Here is a 17836-nt window from a genome sequence, read left to right on the forward strand (position 1 = left end):
CATCTGGTTTTTGTCTCTGTTTAAGTTAATTAATTATGGTCTGCTATTTTTTCCCCCTACAGGTCATCTGACTGCAGTTCAGAGTTGTAGCTACTCTGGACTTTCTGTATCTGTCAACTTAATCACCATGTCATAGATGGTTTGTTGCGTATTAGCTGCAGAATGAGCCAGAGGGTTTCGTTTACTGGAACTGGGTGAAGCATGTTTTATGACATGAGGTTTTGCTTCTTTGAGGGAAACCTGGAGAAATGTCAGTAGCCGGAATCCTAAATATCCTAGGCACTCACATCCCAGTAGACTAGTTCCTCATCATCCTGTGTGCTTTTTAGTTCCCTTATTACTCTAAGACTAAAGTGGATTCAAACCCAAACTATATAAAGTAATTCGACTAATCCTGGAACAACAGGGCAGATCTTACACATCCAAATGAGTCTTGCCCTCTTTGATGCGGTTGTCTTGAGGGGCTTAACACTGAAAGGAGTTCAGTATACATTCAGGACTCCTTTTAGAATCACTTTCAGAGATGATGACATACTCTGTTGAATGAGCTTTATTATCACAAGTCTTAATCTCTTGAAGACGTGTGAGATTCTTGAAGACAATCTTGAAGATTTTCTGAAAAGGTTAAAACTTACTGAGTGTTAAGTGTGTTGCATAAGGTGGATGGATTAGTTGACCATTACTATCTGGGGCTTAAAATGAGGTTTAACTGAAGACATTCATTACTCTTTGCTCATAGTAGAGGTGAAATAAGACATCACAGAGGTAGCAAAGAATTTACCCACAACAAATTCTGGTTTAATTTGAGATAAGAAGTTTTAATACAAGAAAATCTGTCATCGCAATAGAAAGTGTGTTTACCATTCAAACATAATAAATATAATTTCAGACTATTGGATGCTTTCCTCAAATTTTGAAATTAAGGTTATACTGGTTTCATAAAATTAGTTGGAGAGATTTTCATCTTTTTCTCTTACTTATAATAATTTGAATCCCTGGGTTGCAAACTCAAACTTGGCTGTACATTGCAATCACCCAGGTGATTCTAATGTGCAGTCAAGGTTGGGCATCATGGGTCTAAGTCACATTAAAACTATTTGCTCATGAAAATTAAAATAGAGTTCTGCTAGAAAGCCACATGGGGCCAGTGCACTGTTCATGTTTTCCTCTTCTTTTGAATCAGTTTTGCTAGGAAATGGATGATTTTCAAGGAAATCATAAAATTGGTTCAAAGAAAGAACCAATAAAATTTGGGTTTATATAAACCCAAATTATCTTTTTTATTTCTTTTCTATTTCCTTAGTTTCAGCTCTTCTCCTTATTTGATGGGTTTTATTGTTCTTTTTCTAATTTCCTAAGATGAATACCGTCTTTCATGAACATCTTTAATAATGAAGGCATTTAAGGCTACACATCTTTTCTGATTTTAGTTTTAACTAGGCCTTCTATTGCACTTGTAATTTTGCTTTTAATTTTCTCTTTGATACAATACTTATTAAGATGATAATTTTTAATTTCCAAGAATCTTAATTCAAGGAGCTAGACTTTTTTTCTAATCACATTTTTGTGAGAATGTATCCTGTGACATTTTTCTTATTTTGAATTTCTTAAGAGTTCTTTGAAGTCAGGTACGAGACTGATTCTCATAAAAGTTCCGTGGACATATAAAAAATTAATTACAGTGTTGAGCCTTGAGCAATGCTGGGGTTAGGGGTACCAATTCCCCATACAGTTTAAAATCCACATATAATTTTGACTCCCCCAAAACTTAACAACTAATAGCCTACTGTTGACTGGAAGCCTTGGCATTAACATAAACAGTTGATGAGCACATAGTTTCTATGTTATATAATTATAAGCTAGAGAAAAAAATATATTATTAAGAAAATCTTAGGCCAGGTGTAGTAGCTCATGCCTGTAATCCTAGCACCTTGGGAGGTCGAGGTGGGCGGATCACTTGAGGCCAGGAGATCGAGACCAGCCTGGCCAACATGGCAAAACCCTGTTTCTACTAAAAATACAAAAATTAGCCAGGCGTAGTGGCACAGGCCTGTAATCCCAGCTGCTACAGAGGCCGAGGCAGGGATTTGCTTGAGAATCTACAGATAATCTACAGAGAATCGCTTGAGCCTAGGAGGCAGAGGTTGCAGTGAGCCGAGATTGCATCACTGCACTCCAATGTAGGCGACAGGGCAAGACTCTCTCTCAAAAAAAAAAAATTAAAAAAAAAAAAATATATATATATATATAAAAGAAGAGAAAATATATTTACTACTCATTAAGTGGAAGTGGATCATCACCAAGGTCTTTATCTTCATGTTGAGTAGGCTGAGGAGGAGGAAGAGGCGGGACTGGTCTTGCTATCTAGGGATGGCAGTGGGAGAAGAGCCACATATAAGTGGACCCATGCAGTTCAAACCTGTGTTGTTTAAGGGTCAGCTGTATTCTCTTATTTGTAATACACAAAGTTCTCCATATATCTATTAAATCAAGTTTATTGGTTGTATATTCAATTTTCCCATGTTTTTTCTATTATATTTACCTAAATATGTATATTATGTTGCTGTGCAACAAATTACCTCAATGCTTAATGACTTAACACTATAAACATTTAGTATCTCACAGTTTCTGTGGGTCAGAAATTTGGGTCAAGCTTAGCTGGATGGATTCTGGCTCAGGATCTCTCATGAGGTAGCAGTCAAACTATTGGCCAGGGCTGCAGTCATCTGAAAAGTTGATTGGGGCTGAGGGACCCATTTCCAAGATGGTTCACTCATATGGCTGTAGACACAGCATTTCAGTTCCTCACTGACTGTTAGCAGAACAGCCACATGGGCTTCTCCACAAGGCTGCCTGATTATTCTTGTGACAGAGCAGCTGGCTTTCCCCAAAGTGAGTGATCCAAGAAAGAAAGCATGCAGGAAGCTGCAATGTCTTTTATGACTTAGTCTCTGAAGTTGTACATCATCACTTTTGCTTTTTTTTTTCTCTTCATGAGAAGCAAGTCAGTAAGTCTTGCCTGTACTCAAGGGGAGGCAAATTAGGCTTCACCTTGTAAACAGAGTGCCAAAGAATTTATGGACATTATTTTAAAGCAGTAATTCAGTCTGAATAACACACTGTGTATTTTTAAACAATTTCTTCTTGCATTTAGCAGTTAAATGTATGAAGCAAAAATGTATTCTTTTGTTTATTGACTATAAGTTCATGAGTTGTATTTTTTTCATAAAGTGCCTTTTATTATGACATAATGTTGCTTTGTGATCCTGTTTAGAACTTTAATCTTAAACTCTACTTTACCCAGTATTAATATTTCCATTCTTGCTTTCTTTTTATTGCATCTACCTCGTTTTCAACCTTCTCTTACCTACTTTTTAATGTATATTTCTCATGAACAATATATACCTGGGTTTTGTATTTTAACGCAGCCTGGTAATCTTGGTATTTTAATGAGAGAATTTAATCCATTCACACTTAATATAACAACAGATATATTTGAAATTTTTTCTTCTACTTTGCTATTTCACTTTGTTTCACCCTTTTCCTTTTCTTTTTGCTGTTTTGGTAAAGTTTTATTTTTTATTGTTTTATTTGGAATTTTTACTGTGCTTTTCCATTCACTAGTGGTTACCTTCCCACTTCTGACATTTCTAGTAAATAATGTGTATGTGTGTATTTCTCAAATAGCTATAACTTTATTCTTCCACTGCGATCCTTTCTCTCTCTCAATAAGACAACTGTTTACACACTCCATGTCTCCCATTCAGTTAAGATTTCTAGAGCATTTTATTTTTCTCCTCTCACCTCCCCTGTAAATCCTAGCTATTGCTCATACCATAGTTTTAGTTCTTGACCATTATTAGGTTTTCCTTCATAGCATGTCTCTTCCACTTCTGGAATCCTTGCTTAATACTTAAATGCAAGTTTCATATTGTCATATTGATTTATATATAATTATATATTTCACGATTCATTGTTCACATCTGTATTCTTTCCTCTTGATCTTTCCCTGACTTGAGGACTTTTATTTTTTATTTTTATTTTTTTTGATATGGAGTTTCGCTCTTGTTGCCCAGACTGGAGTGCAATGGCATGATCTTGGCTTACCTCAACCTCCGCCTCCCGGGCTCAAGCGATTCTCCTCCCTCAGCCTCCCAAGTAGCTGGGATTACAGGCATGTGCCACCACGCCTGGCTAATTTTGTATTTTTAGTAGAAGCAGGTTTCTCCATGTTGGTCAGGCTGGTCTCGAACTCCCGAACTCAGGTGATCCACCCACCTTGGCCTCCCAAAGTGCTGGGATTATAGGCATGAGCCACCGCGCCCGGCCAGGGACTTTTAAATGTTAGTATGGTTATTTAGTTAGAGTGTTTTGTTGAGTGTTTTCCTCGGTGGGGCATGTGGATGCTATCTTCTCTGAATGCAGTCTCCTCGAATACAGGGACTTGGTGTTGTTTACTTCTGTGTTCCTAGCACCTAAAACTGTGCCTGGTACATAACAAGCAATTGATATATGTTTACTGTTTTTGTGATATTAAATACTACACATTTGCATGTCTGTCTTTCACCCTGAGCATTTCTGTTGTTGGTGATAGTTGATCTCTGCAAGTATTTTTCTATCACCCTGAGAACTTAATGTCTTGGCCACCGTAGAAATCTTGGTTCAAAGTCCTTTTTCCTCTTTAATTTGTAAATTTTATTCTACCATCTCCTACCTCCCACTACTATAGATGAGAAGTCTGATGCTAGGCTGATTCTTTTCCTTTTGTAACTTGTTCTTTCTCTCTGGCCTCTTCCAATCTTTTTACCAGGTAGTAGGGATTTTGTCCCCATCAATTGTGTGTAGAAGTCGTGTTTTAAGCTTCAAATTGAAGTCTTTTTTTTAACCATAGAAAATGTTCTCTCTTATTTTTGTAATTATTGCCTCTTCATCTGTTCCTTTTTCCTGATTTTGAAATGCTTATTATTGGCATATTAAGTCTCTTGGCTTTGAATGCTAGTCTCTTATTTATTCTTCCTGATTTTCATCATTTTGATTTTACTCAAAATGATGAGAGTAAGAGATTTTTCATCTGCTTGCTCTTTCAGGCCAATAATATATTTTCCCAACCATTCTTTCTTTTAGTTACCTTTAACCCACTGATTTTTTTTTTGAGACAGAGTCTCACTGTGTTGCCCAGGCTGGAGTACACTGGCACAATCTCAGCTCACTGCAACCTACACCTCCCAGGTTCAAGTGATTCTCCTGCCTCAGCTTCACCTTCCCGAGTAGCTGGGATTACAGGTGTGTGCCACCACGCCTGGCTAATTTTTTGTATTTTCAGTAGAGATAGGGTTTCACCATGTTGGCCAGGCTGGTCTTGAATTCCTGACCTCAAGTGATCCACCCACCTCAGCCTCCCGAAGTGTTGGGATTACAGACATGAGCCACTGTGCCCGGCCAACGCATTGATATTTTAAGTTTGAATAGTATATTCTTAATGCCAAGAATTAATAAGTTTTTGTTCTTTCTTGTATGCTCTTCTTATTACTTTAAAAATAAACTAGTTCTCTCTTTCCTCCAGCAGTCCTGTTTTATTGGGGACCATCTGCTTTAGTAGATCTGATTGGTCTGTCTCTCTCTAGTTGCCGGATCCTCTTAGGTACTAGCTTATTTCCATTTTCTATTTTCTGCTTAAGCTAGGTTAAGCCTTTCCATAGTTGGAGGCACAACAGTTTCTACTCCTGCATCGAGTGTGAAAAGAAGTCTCTGTGTTTCTAGGTACCCCTAAATGCAAGTGATCTGTTCTTTTCGTTTCAAGGATGTGGAAGAGATCTTCCTACACTTTTTCTAGTAGGATCCAACATTTCAGCTCCCCCTGCCTCCAAACCCAAGATCACACACACGCTCTGAGGCAGAGCCACCCCCTTAATCAAGTGTCCACCGTCCTCTCAGGCCTAGTTCTTCCATGTTTTCACCCCAGGGCTCCCTGCCGCTGCTCCTCTAGCCCCCTTCAGACCTGGACATCCCAACAGAGTCTATAGCCTTCAACAGTCCTCAGGTTCCTCCAGCTTACTCACCCTAGACAGCTGAAGGCTGGGTGAAGGAAGAGTAACAGAGATCAGAGATGCAGAATCCTTCCCCCTTTCTTTGTGGTTGGTTGGTTGGTTTGTTTGTTTTAGACAGGGTCTCACTGTGTCACCCAGGCTGGAATACAGCGGTGTGATCTCAGCTCCACTGCGCCTTGACCTCCCAGGCCTCAGGTGATCCTCCCACCTCAGCCTCTTGAGTAGCTGGGACTACAGGTGTGCACCATCACACCCGGCTAATTTTTTTGTACTTTTTGTAGAGAAGGGGTTTCACCATGTTTCCAAATCTGATCTTGAACTCCTGGGCTCAAGCTATCCGTCCACCTCGACTTCCCAAAGTGTTAAGATTACTGTTGTGAGGCATCGTGCCCAGGTTTCTTTACGTTTTGATGGACAATAGCCTATATTTTTGCAACTGGTTTACACTAAGCCCAGTGTGAATAAAGTTATATGAATTAATACATAAGAAAATATTGGGGCCATGCGCAGTGGCTCATGCCTGTAATCACAACACTTTGGGAGGCTGAGGTAGGCGGATCACCTGAGGTCGGGAGTTCAAGACCAGCCTGACCAACATGGTGAAACCCCATCTCTACTTAAAATACAAAATTAGCCGGGTGTGGTGGCAGGTGCCTGTAATCCCAGCTACTCGGGAGGCTGAGGCAGGAGAATCACTTGAACCCAGGAGGCGGAGGTTGCGGTGAGCTGAGATCGTGCCATTGTACTCCAGCCTGGGCAACGAGTGAAACTCCGTCTCAAAAAAAAAAAAAAGAAAAAAAGAAAATACTGGAATCTTAGAATTAGAAATAACGTGGTCATAATAAAATGAGTCTCTTAATTTGTATGTTGCTTTACCATTTTAATGCAATTTTATGCACATGGTCTCATTTGAGTTCCAAAATAGCCGTGTGTGGTAAGTATGGAAGTTATCGTCCTCACTTGACAGATGAGAAAACTACAGCTCATAAAGGTTACATAACTTGCCCAAGGACACATGGGTAATGAATGGACCTGGACCAGAGAATTCACCTTCTTATCACACTATGCCATTGCTTGTTTATTTGTTTGTTTGCAATTGCCTTCAGAACATGTTACATTGTAAAAATGATTTCTAGAATCCCTAAATTATATGCTGTAACCTGTATTATATTTTTTCAATTATTTCTATTATACTGATATGAGCAATTTAAAATGTATATACATAATAAGGTATTGAGTTTAAAGTAATAAGATTTTTAAATGTAGTCGGAAATCTAACAAAAGAGGAATTTGAAAATCATTTGAAAAAGATTAATGTTACTAGAATATGTGTATTATTTCCTGAAGGTAGCCATTTTGTTTTTCTTTTCTTTTCTTTTTTTTTTTTTTTTTTTTGAGATGGAGTCTCGCTCTGTCACCCAGGCTGGAGTGCAGTGGTGCGATCTCGGCTCACTGCAAGCTCTGCTTCCCGGGCTCACTCCATTCTCCTGCCTCAGCCTCCCGAGTAGCTGGGACTACAGGCGCCTGCCACCACAGCTGGAGAATTTTTTTTTTTTGTATTTTTAGTGGAGACGGGGTTTCACCGTGTTAGCCAGGATGGTCTTTTCTTTTTTTTTTTTTTTTTTTTTTAGACCTAGTCTTTCTCTGTTGCCCAGGCTGGAGTGCAGTGGTGCAATCTTGGTTCATTGCAACCTCTGCCTCCCGGGTTCAAGCAATTCTCCTGCCTCAACCACCTGAGTAGCTGGGATTATAGGCGCACACCACCATGCCTGGCTAATTTTTGTATTTTTAGTAGAGATGGGGTTTTGTCACGTTGGCCCGGCTAGTCTCAAACTCCTGACCTCAAGTGATCTGCCCACCTCAGCCTCCCAAAGGGCTGGGATTAAAGGTATGAGCCACCATGCCTGGCGAAGGTAACCTTTTTGAAGGAGGACATGCATGTTTATATATGAGTAGTTAAATTTGTCTCTTTGTAATATATTTTTAAAACATTTGAATTTGCCTTATTATGCAGTAGAAGCCATGTAGTAGGGAAATAGCCATCTCCCTATCAAACTTGACATCGAGAAAATGTAACCATGTTACATGTGTTTGTTTTGTCTTAGAGTTTTATAGAGTAGGACTAAATGAATTAATAGCTATTTTAAAGACCAGGCCTTTGTTCTGATCTCTGCTGCTTTTCATGCTAACACTGTGTTTAAAAGTATTATACTCAAGAGTGATATTAAAAATACTTAAAAACTGATATGGCCCCGTCAGTGATCACTGAGAATATACCGGGCTCTGCACACCTGGTGTAGTTGCTCGCTGGCAGTACATCTGACCTGCTCGGTCACATCACAGCACCCTTCACCTGCCTGAGTACTTTCATTTCCATTCTCCCAGGTGATCTGGGGAGGGATGTAGTGCCATCCCCATTTTGCAAATTGGGGGAATCACAGCCCCAAGGAGCTGACCATAGGACCCCTTAGAATAAAGGATTTCTGGCTCTTAGTTTGGTGGTCTTCCTTGGGTAGAAGTTTCCCTCTTTTCAGAGGAGAAGGAAGAGGTCAGAATAGCCATGTTTGATAGGACAAATATCAGCTCCTTTCAGAGGAAACTCGTAGTAGGTGGTGGGTAGAATTAGCACCGCCCCATCCTCCCTGGAATCTTCCATTCCCAAGCAGATTTGTCACTTTCAGGGCCTTTGCAAGAGATGCCTGCCCTGGAAGAGTAAAACTGGCTCAAGCGAGAGAGCAGATTTTTCCCGGTGGAAGAACCTGGCTCAGCCTCTTTTTTCCATATTAACAGGGATGTTATGTACACAGCCTTACTCTAAAAGTATAGTATTTTAATTCCTTGTTTTTTCCCTTCTCCTCCTTCCACAGAATGGTCTCCCCTCAGAGAGGAACCCGTATGTTTTTAATGGTGACTTTGTAGATCGAGGAAGGAATTCCATAGAGATCCTCATGATCCTGTGTGTGAGTTTTCTTGTCTACCCCAATGACCTGCACTTGAACAGAGGGAACCATGAAGATTTTATGATGAATCTGAGGTAACCCAGGCCTTTAGATTTTCTCTCTTAAAAGTTTCGCACTCTGGAAAATGCTGCCGTATTTAGTTCCTAACAGAGATAGAAGTGAGTGTATTGGAAGAGGGATGGGGGGATCTCAAGGAGGACTTCAATTCTTACCCCTCTCACCACCCCCATTATTCTGCTGAGTATCAGTTGCCCTGAAACTCTCTTCCTATCTTTTCTTCCAGTTCTGTGCGTTCTTCTCCCTTCTATTATGTTCTTTCTCTTGCTCCCATGCCCGACCTTCACAGGCTGAATTGTGTGTTGGGTAGGTGTATGAGGCCGGATGTGGAGGTGTGGCAGGTTCTTTGAACAGATTTGGATGGAATTGTTCTGTTGCTACTCTTGGCTTGCCTCAGATTGTTGTCTCAGAAACTAGTTCCATGTTTTTCACCGATGCGTGTGTTGTTTTATGACATGATAATTGCTTCTGGCATTGTTGCTCATAAACATATTTATGAACACAGCATTTCAACTATCTAACTCACCAGAAACCTGAGGAATAAAGATTGGTTAGATGGTTTAAGAATCTTTGCTGGAAGGCACAGTAGGTGACAAATGTTCCCTTTTCCCTTCTTTTTTTCTTCTTCTTTTAAAAAATATCTTGTTTTATGAAAAACAGAAATCAGTTTGCTCTAGGACACTGGAAGATATGGCATGTCTCATGCTTTTGGTCCTGGGCTTTTGGATGCCTTGATCAAAGCTCAGCAACTGATTAGTTTTGTCTTTGGGGCAGTTTTGGCGCCTGGCTTGAGTACAGAGTTTCAATTCTAATTCTCAAGGTATGGAAGCAAATGCTAAAACTATGAAGGAAAAAAATCCCAGGACTATTATCAGAGGCCCATTATATATAATATAGCTTGATACTTTTATTTAGGCATGCTGTTTATCCTTCTTGCCTATCGTATTTATCTAGTGTCTATAATGGTTAATGAAGGAGACATGGCTCCTGCCCTCATAGAGCAGGGAAGACGCATGTTGAGCAGGTTTTTCAAGTGTGATGAGTTTGTAAAGGGGGAATCCAACCTTGTCTGAGGGATGATGGAAGGTTCCCCCATAGAAATATGGCTTTAGCCTGAGAGCTGAAGAATGAATTAGGCAATCAAGAAAGAGCCAGAGAGGGGGACGGGAAACAGTGTTCCACAGTGAGGGGACAACTTATGCAGAGCTCAGGACAAGACTGTTTAGATGTGAAAGAAGTTCAGGAGGGACAGGGTGGTGCCTGATAGCGCTGGAGACATAAGAAATGATTGGATGGTTCAAAGGAATTTGGACAGACTTCCAAGTACAACAGAATGTCACCGAATAATGTCATAAAATTTGTGTTTTAAAATGCAGTAGGAGGAGAGAGTTGGAGAAGGGCAAGAGTGAATACACGCTCGTCAATTAGGAAGTAGTTGAAGGTTAAAGGGATAGATAATGGGTTCTCATTTAGACTAGGATAGTGGTGATAGAGATGCAAAGAAATAGATTCCAGAGGAGTTTAGGCAACGATGATTTAAGGCTCAGTAACTGGATATGGGGGAGCTGAAAGAGGAGGGAATCGGCCGGGCATGGTAGCTCGCGCCTGTAATCCCAGCACTTTGGGAGGCCGAGGCGGGTGGATCACGAGGTCAGGAGATTGAGACCATCCTGGCTAACACAGTGAAACCCTGTCTCTACTAAAAAATACACAAAAAAATAGCTGGGCATAGTGGCAGGCGCCTGTAGTCCCAGCTACTCGGGAGGCTGAGGCAGGAGAATGGCGTGAACCTGGGAGGCGGAGCTTGCAGTGACCTGAGATTGCGCCACTGCACTCCAGCCTGGTGGACAGAGCAAGACTGTCTCTCAAAAAAAAAAAAAAGCAGGGGGAAGGAATCAAGGATGACCTCCAGTTTCCCAGCTTGAGTTTGGGGGTACAGTGGCATCATTCACTGATATTGGGAATGTGGAAAGAGGAGAGAGGTTGGGATGAGGGGGAATGATGAGTTCAGTTTTGGGTAAGCTGATTTGAGGTACTATTGAGTAGGCAGTTGAGTGTACATACATGTCCAGAGATCAGAAATGAAGTGTGGTCTGGAACATCATCCTGTGGTATTAACACTACATAATAACTGAAAGCCTGGGCAGGGATGAGATTCCCAAAGGAGAAAGTGAGGGGAGAAGAGAGCCTAGGATGGAATCTGAAGGAACTGCCACATTTAAGGTAAGGTAGAGGAGAGCTTGCAAAAGAGGCTCAGAAGAGCCAGGAGGAAAACCAAGAGAGTTTATGGTCACAGAATCCAAGGAAAGAAAAGTTTTCTAGAAGGATGGTAGAGTCAGCTGTATTTAGTGTTTCAGAGAGGGCGAGAAAGGTGAGGACGGCAAGGCATCTGGTGGATTAAACAGTATGGACACCTTTGGTGAGTACAGGATGGAATTCATCTCAGAAAGCATAATGTTACACTGTAGAAGCCTGATGTGACATGATTTCCATGGAAAGCCAGAGTGAGTGTATTGCATTTCATCTTCACAGTGTTGGATATTAAGGGCACGTACTGTTATCCTAAAGCAAGGAAAAGTAACAGAAATATTGTCATCATTGAATCTCCCTTCACTACTGCTATTCAGGCATTAAGATTCCTGACACTTTCTATTAAAACCCTCAATACCGTTATGGGACCTGTATCAGAGAGAGCATAACAAGCCAACTTGTTACCTTCTAGGCCTTTATCTTTGTTCAGTCTTTTCTTTTTTCCAATCGTTTACTGTATAGGATGTCTGAGAAATTCTATCTAAACGAAAAGTCTTCTCTCACACAGCTTCCCCCAGCTACCACAGCATGCTTCTCTGCATACTTGTAGTGTTTACACAACCTGTGCCTACCACATATTTCTTAAGTCTTATAATTGTTTCATAGAAATCTTTCTTCTTTCCCCAGCTATACTATAAGCTCCTTGAGGGTAGGGATGATGTCGTTAGTTGCTTTTATGCTTTCCAATCATGCCTAGCAAAGACTCAGGTAAGTAACACTTCCAGCTGAACTCTGGTTTCTTGAGTTCTTGTGATACTGAGATGCCAAGGGCTCCCCTTTTTGCATGACTCATGGAAGTAGGCGTTATCAACAATCAAATCATTTAAATCCCATTTTTTTTTAGGTATGGCTTCACGAAAGAAATTTTGCATAAATATAAGGTAAGACATCTTTTTTTTTTTTTTTTTTTTTTAGTATTCACTTTGCTGTTTCTATAGAGAAATTTAAAAAGAGCCAAGAAAGACCAGATTGATGCTTTAGGAAAGGTAATAGGCCAACTAGTCAGAATGCATGCCAATAAAATACAAGCACAGCAGGAAGCCCTGGCCACAGTAGAGTCTTATATTTTCTTTCTGGATTAAACCACACTTTTTCATTGTGAGTTTTGTGTAAGTTTTAGCATAGATACATATTTCATTGCTTTAAAGATACCAAGGATTTGTTTTACTTAGGTGTGGTAAAACATGCAGACACAGAAATGATTGTCATGAAGGAAGAGATTTTTATTTACAGTTCTCTAGAAAATAGAGGCACTACATGCCACCCTGGGAGACCATGTGGGGAAGCACCAGAGTTGGTCAGAAGGCAGAGGGAGGCCGGGCGTGGTGGCTCACACCTGTAATCCCAGCACTTTGGGAGGCTGAGGCGGGTGGATCACTTGAGGTCAGGAGTTTGAGACCAGCCTGACCAACGTGGTGAAACCCTCTCTCTACTAAAAATATAAAAATTAGCTGGGCGTGGTGGCATGCTCCTGTAATCCCAGCTACTCGGGAGGCTGAGGCAAGAGAATAGTTGAACCCAGGAGGCATAGGTTGCAGTGAGCCGAGATCACGCCACTGCACTCCAGCCTGGGCAACAGAGCGAGACTCCATCTCAAAAAAAAAAAAAAAGAAGGCAGAGGGAGGGTGGAGGGAAGCATCTGAGTGTAATCTGGTTTAGGACTGACCGGTTTGAGTAATTTCAGCCTGCTCTGGGCCACAGAGGTTGTCGCTAGTTGTCTGGTACCTGGCCCTGGGATGAGGAGTGTGAGAGCTCAATAAAGAAGGTAGCTGGGGTGTGGGCTCTCCATTGCTTGGTTTGCATATGAAGGGCGAGTCATTGACTCTCTAGGAATTAGCTAGCCCTGGGAGGGACAGTCTCTCCTCCAGAGTCAGCAAGGCCCCAAGATGTCATAGTATCAAAAATACAGAACAAAGGGCCAGGCACGTGGCTCATGCCTGTAATCCCAGCACTTTGGGAGGCCAAGGTGGGCGGATCACCTGAGGTCAGGAGTTCGAGACCAGCCTGGCCAACATGGAGAAACCCCATCTCTACTGAAAATACAAAAATTAGCCAGTCGTGGTGGCACACACCTTTAGTCCCAGCTACTTGGGAGGCTGAGGCAGGAGAATCGCTTGAACCTGGGAGGTGGAGGTTGCAGTGAGCCAAGGTGGCGCCACTGCACTGCAATGCACAACAGAGCGAGACTCCATCTCAAAAAAAAAAAAAAAAAAAAAAACCAGAATAAAAAGACATGATGAATACATGCTCATTGGTTAGTGACTCCTTGCTGACTTCCTTTGAGTGGCCTGAAAACCATTACTTTTTGTCCATACGTGGGGACTATTCAATAAACTGAACCTGTCAGAAAAACAAAACTTACTCAAGCTCTTACTTACAGCTACATGGAAAGAGAATCTTACAAATCTTGGAAGAACTCTATGCCTGGCTCCCAATCGGTACAATCATTGACGATGAAATCCTGGTCATCCATGGTGGGATATCAGAGACCACAGACTTGAATTTACTCCACCGTGTAGAGAGGAACAAAGTAAGAAGTAATGTTGGTGTGAATCTTCTCTCAGGGATTTAGAAGGGAATATATACCTCTTCATTTATTATTTTGAATTGATTTGTATTTTAGTGGTTGTAACTCTAAAAAGATTATAGATTTTATTAGAGTATATAAAAGTATAAATTTTAAGAAAAATCTATGACTGCATGATAAAGAACTAAGTGGGTAACTTCTATATATGGAAAAAATTTTAAATTCATGTTGAGGGTGGAAAAATGAGGAAATGTTGGCATTTTATGTAGTTTCTAAAAGTGAAAAATCCTGATTTTTAAAATTAAAACCTCAATTCATTCATTTATATTGTGGTAAAATATACATAACATAAAACTTGCCACTGTAACCATTTTTAAGTGTATAGTTCAGAGGTATTAAGTATATTCACATTGTTGTGCAACCATCACCATCACTACCATCTATTTACAGAATTTTCCATCATCCCAGACCAAAACTCTGGACCCATTAAATACTAACTCCCCATTCTCCCCTATCCCAGCCCCTGGCAACCACCAACCACCATTCTACCTTCTGTCTACGAATTTCACTACTCTAGGTACCTTATATAAGTGGAATCACTTATATAAGTGCAATTTATTTCTGAATTTATGTGATTTCCCACATAATACACATCAAATAACTTAGGATACTTTTTTTGGAAATATTTTTTGAAATGTTTAAATAATCGTGTTAAATACAAGCAGAGCAGGAACTAGTATGGAACCTCTGAGACAAGTGGCAATGTGGTGCCTGTGAAGATCTCACGCCTAGTGAAGGGTTCCTTGGATGGGTCTTGCAGGGTCATTAGAGTTGTCTTCCTCCTCTACTCAAGCCAAGAGGAAGCCCTCAGGCTAGAGGTGTAGGAGGCGCCACATGGGTTGAGGACCAGTAATAGCAGTGGAGCCAGATGATGCTGTATGGTCCTAGTGGGAAACCTGAACTGTTACCCCTCAGGACTGATCATCAACTTCCAACCAACCTGGACAGGTGGGGTCTAGAGCTGGAATTTAATCTGATAGAGACAGAAATGTGACCCCAGTGGCACCTTGACTTTTTGGACCCTTTATACACATGTGAATGAGAACGTTGTTGCTAGCATCCTCCCATCTTTTTAATTAAAGTTTAATAAGTCTGACCTCCAGACCAGATGAGATCACGTTTTATATACTGTCAAGCCCCTTGTACATATCTTTCATCACAGTTACCAAATTTAAGTAAGAAATTATGGTACTGTTTGTTTACTGTCTTCCTCTGTTTTTCTAGTCCATTGATAAAACCCCAGCACCTGGGATGTAGTAAGTACTTAATATTCATTGACTATCTCTTGAGAGATTTAAGATCAAAGCAGGGTAAACCTAAGACAAAACTGAATAGAAAGTTTTTTACAGCCCTCTCCTGATTCCGTGGTGATTTTACATACCACCCTTCCCCACCTCACCAACTGATGACAATGCTTCCTGGCTTACACCCGTTGTCCTGTTGTAATTATTAATAGCACCTCCTTTTACTCTAAAAAAGAAAAATCCCAGTTGCAGCCAGGCATGGTAGCTCACCCCTGTAATTCCAGCACTTTGGGAGGTTGAGTTGGGCAGATCACTTGAGACCAGGAGTTTGAGACCAGTCTGGTCAACATAGCAAGACCTCATCTCTACAAAAAAGAAAAAATTAGCCAGGTGTGGTGGTGCACACCTGTGGTCCCAGCTACTTGGGAGGCTGAAGAATGAGGATTGCTGGAACCCAGGAGTTTGAGATTGCAGTGAGCTATGATCGCACCACTGCACTCCAGCCTGCATGACAGACAGAGACCTTGTCTCAAACACAACAAAACCCAGTTGCAATAAAATTTAAGCCCACTCTAAGTTTAAGGTACCTTTCTCATTATATCAGCAAGTAATCAAGCCAATAAGACATTTTGATCAAGATATAATAGTCATTATTAACATAATGAGTGGATTAGATTCTAACCAAGAGCACAAGGGAACATGATGTCTTTGTCAGTCAAATATTGGCAAACACAGGGCATGAATGCCACACTCCATCACCACCTGCCCTATGACTACAGTGCTAATCAGTGATGGCAGCCTCTTCCAATTGATCAGATTGAAAACTTTTGCTTTCCTGAGGTTAGTCTGAGCAGCCAGCTCTATCGAGGACTTTTTGAGATATTGAGAAGATGCCTCTGGGATGTCCCTCACTAGCGCTGTGGAGATGCCAAGTTGAGAGCCACTTTAACATAGTAAAGACTGTGAGGCTGTAACATTAGACAGAACTAGGTTAACATCCTGCCTCTACCACTTCCTGGGTGACTGGGCAACATACTGAAGTTTTCTAATCCTTGGTTTCCACACTTATAAACTGAAGGTAAAAATACCTACCATATTGGATTTTTGGGAGGATTAAATGTAATTATCTATATGAAGAAAATGGTGGCCAGGCGCGGTGGCTTATGCCTGTAATCCTAGCACTTTGGGAGGCTGAGGTGGCCGGATTACTTGAGGGTAGGAATTCAAGACCAGCCTGGCCAAAAAGGTGAAACCCTGTCTTTACTAAGATACAAAAAAATAGCTGGGCATGGTGGTGCACACCTGTAATCCCAGCTATTTGGGAGGCTGAGGCAGGAGGATCACTTGAACCCAGGAGGCAGAGGCTGCAGTGAGCCAAGATCAAGCCACTGCACTCCAACCTGGGCAACAGTGAAATGCTGTCTCAAAAAAAAAAGAAAAGGAAAGAAAATGGCATATACTACTAAACATATAGCTCTCTCCTCCAGTTCTCTCTTCTTTTTTCCTGATACTTGGCTCTGAGGTTTGTGTTTCAGTCACCAATACAGATCCTGGGGAAGAGTTTGTGGGCGAGCAATTTTCTCAGGATACCTAAAGTTTCACCCCCTTCAGGGATAACTGTTCTACCTGCTCTTAAGACTGGCTTTAAAGATAGAAATTCAACTCGTATATTGTTTGTGTATTCTACCCTTCCTTGAGTGAGGTTGAACTGGTAACACATACTTGTATTAAATATCATTGAACTGTAGTGAAAATGATAGGTTCAACCATTTGGAACTCTATCAGATGAGACATAAAAGTAGATTGTTCCAGTCCAATTTTATAACCCCCACTTTCCCATCCCATAGGACTCTCCAACCCTCTGTGGCAGGAGGGACCATACTTCCTGGTTTACACCTGTGGTCGTCATGGTATCATTGTTAACAGGGGTGGGGAAGGGTTGGGGGAATTTGATGACAACCTCTATTCTAGGTTCATTTAAGGTATTTTGTAAGGTGGGCAGGTTGAGGGGGGTCAATGCAGAGGGACTAAAGAATGAAGGAAGATTTTATAAAACTAAGATTCTGGTTTATTATTTGTCAAACTCCCCAGCAAGGCATTTGGGGAAAGATGGCTACTAGGACTCCCTGGGGGAAAATGGTCGTGTAGTGCCTTAGGGAGAGCTGGGGCAAAGTATCCTGATCCCAAGTGGCCTTGAAAACTTCAGAGCCACACATACTTAAGAGACCATGTGGCCTTGCTCAGTGAGCTCGTCAGAAATGAGTTGTGTACAGCTGGGCACGATGGCTCATGCCTATAGTCCCGGCACATTGGGAGGCCGAAGTGAGACGATCACTTGAGACCAGAAGTTCGAGACCAGCCTGGGTAACATAGCAAGACCCCATCTCTACAAAAAAAAAAAAAAGAAAAGAAAAGAAAAAAAGAAGAAGTGAGTGAGTTGTGTGGACCCAAGTCCGGAGGGTCCTCCCAGAATATTCTGCTCTGCCCCTAATGGGAACATTTGCTGGCAGAAGACAGGGCAGGTAGGCTGCGAACTAGCTAGCAATAGCTGAGCTTGAATTTCTACCTAGCTCAATGAGACAGGACCTCAGAATAAGACTCAATTTCATTTTTAAAAAATAAAGGTAAGAT

The 17836-nt window shown here is 41.2% G+C and overlaps 1 protein-coding gene across 18 annotated transcripts in view; it reads left to right on the top strand.

Annotated features, from left to right (window-relative positions):
• PPEF1 (protein phosphatase with EF-hand domain 1) overlaps positions 1 to 17836 on the top strand; it is a 151589-nt gene that overhangs the window by 93571 nt on the left and 40182 nt on the right. For all 18 annotated transcript variants that reach the window (XM_063635001.1, XM_063634996.1, XM_063634995.1 and 15 more), the window contains 3 exons: positions 8915 to 9081; positions 12219 to 12255; positions 13755 to 13904. In XM_063635001.1, coding sequence (XP_063491071.1) covers positions 8915 to 9081; positions 12219 to 12255; positions 13755 to 13904 — 354 coding nt within the window. The remainder of the gene's footprint in view (positions 1 to 8914; positions 9082 to 12218; positions 12256 to 13754; positions 13905 to 17836) is intronic.

Source organism: Symphalangus syndactylus, chromosome X, assembly GCF_028878055.3.
Source record: "Symphalangus syndactylus isolate Jambi chromosome X, NHGRI_mSymSyn1-v2.1_pri, whole genome shotgun sequence".
Classification (NCBI taxonomy): Eukaryota; Metazoa; Chordata; class Mammalia; order Primates; family Hylobatidae; genus Symphalangus; species Symphalangus syndactylus.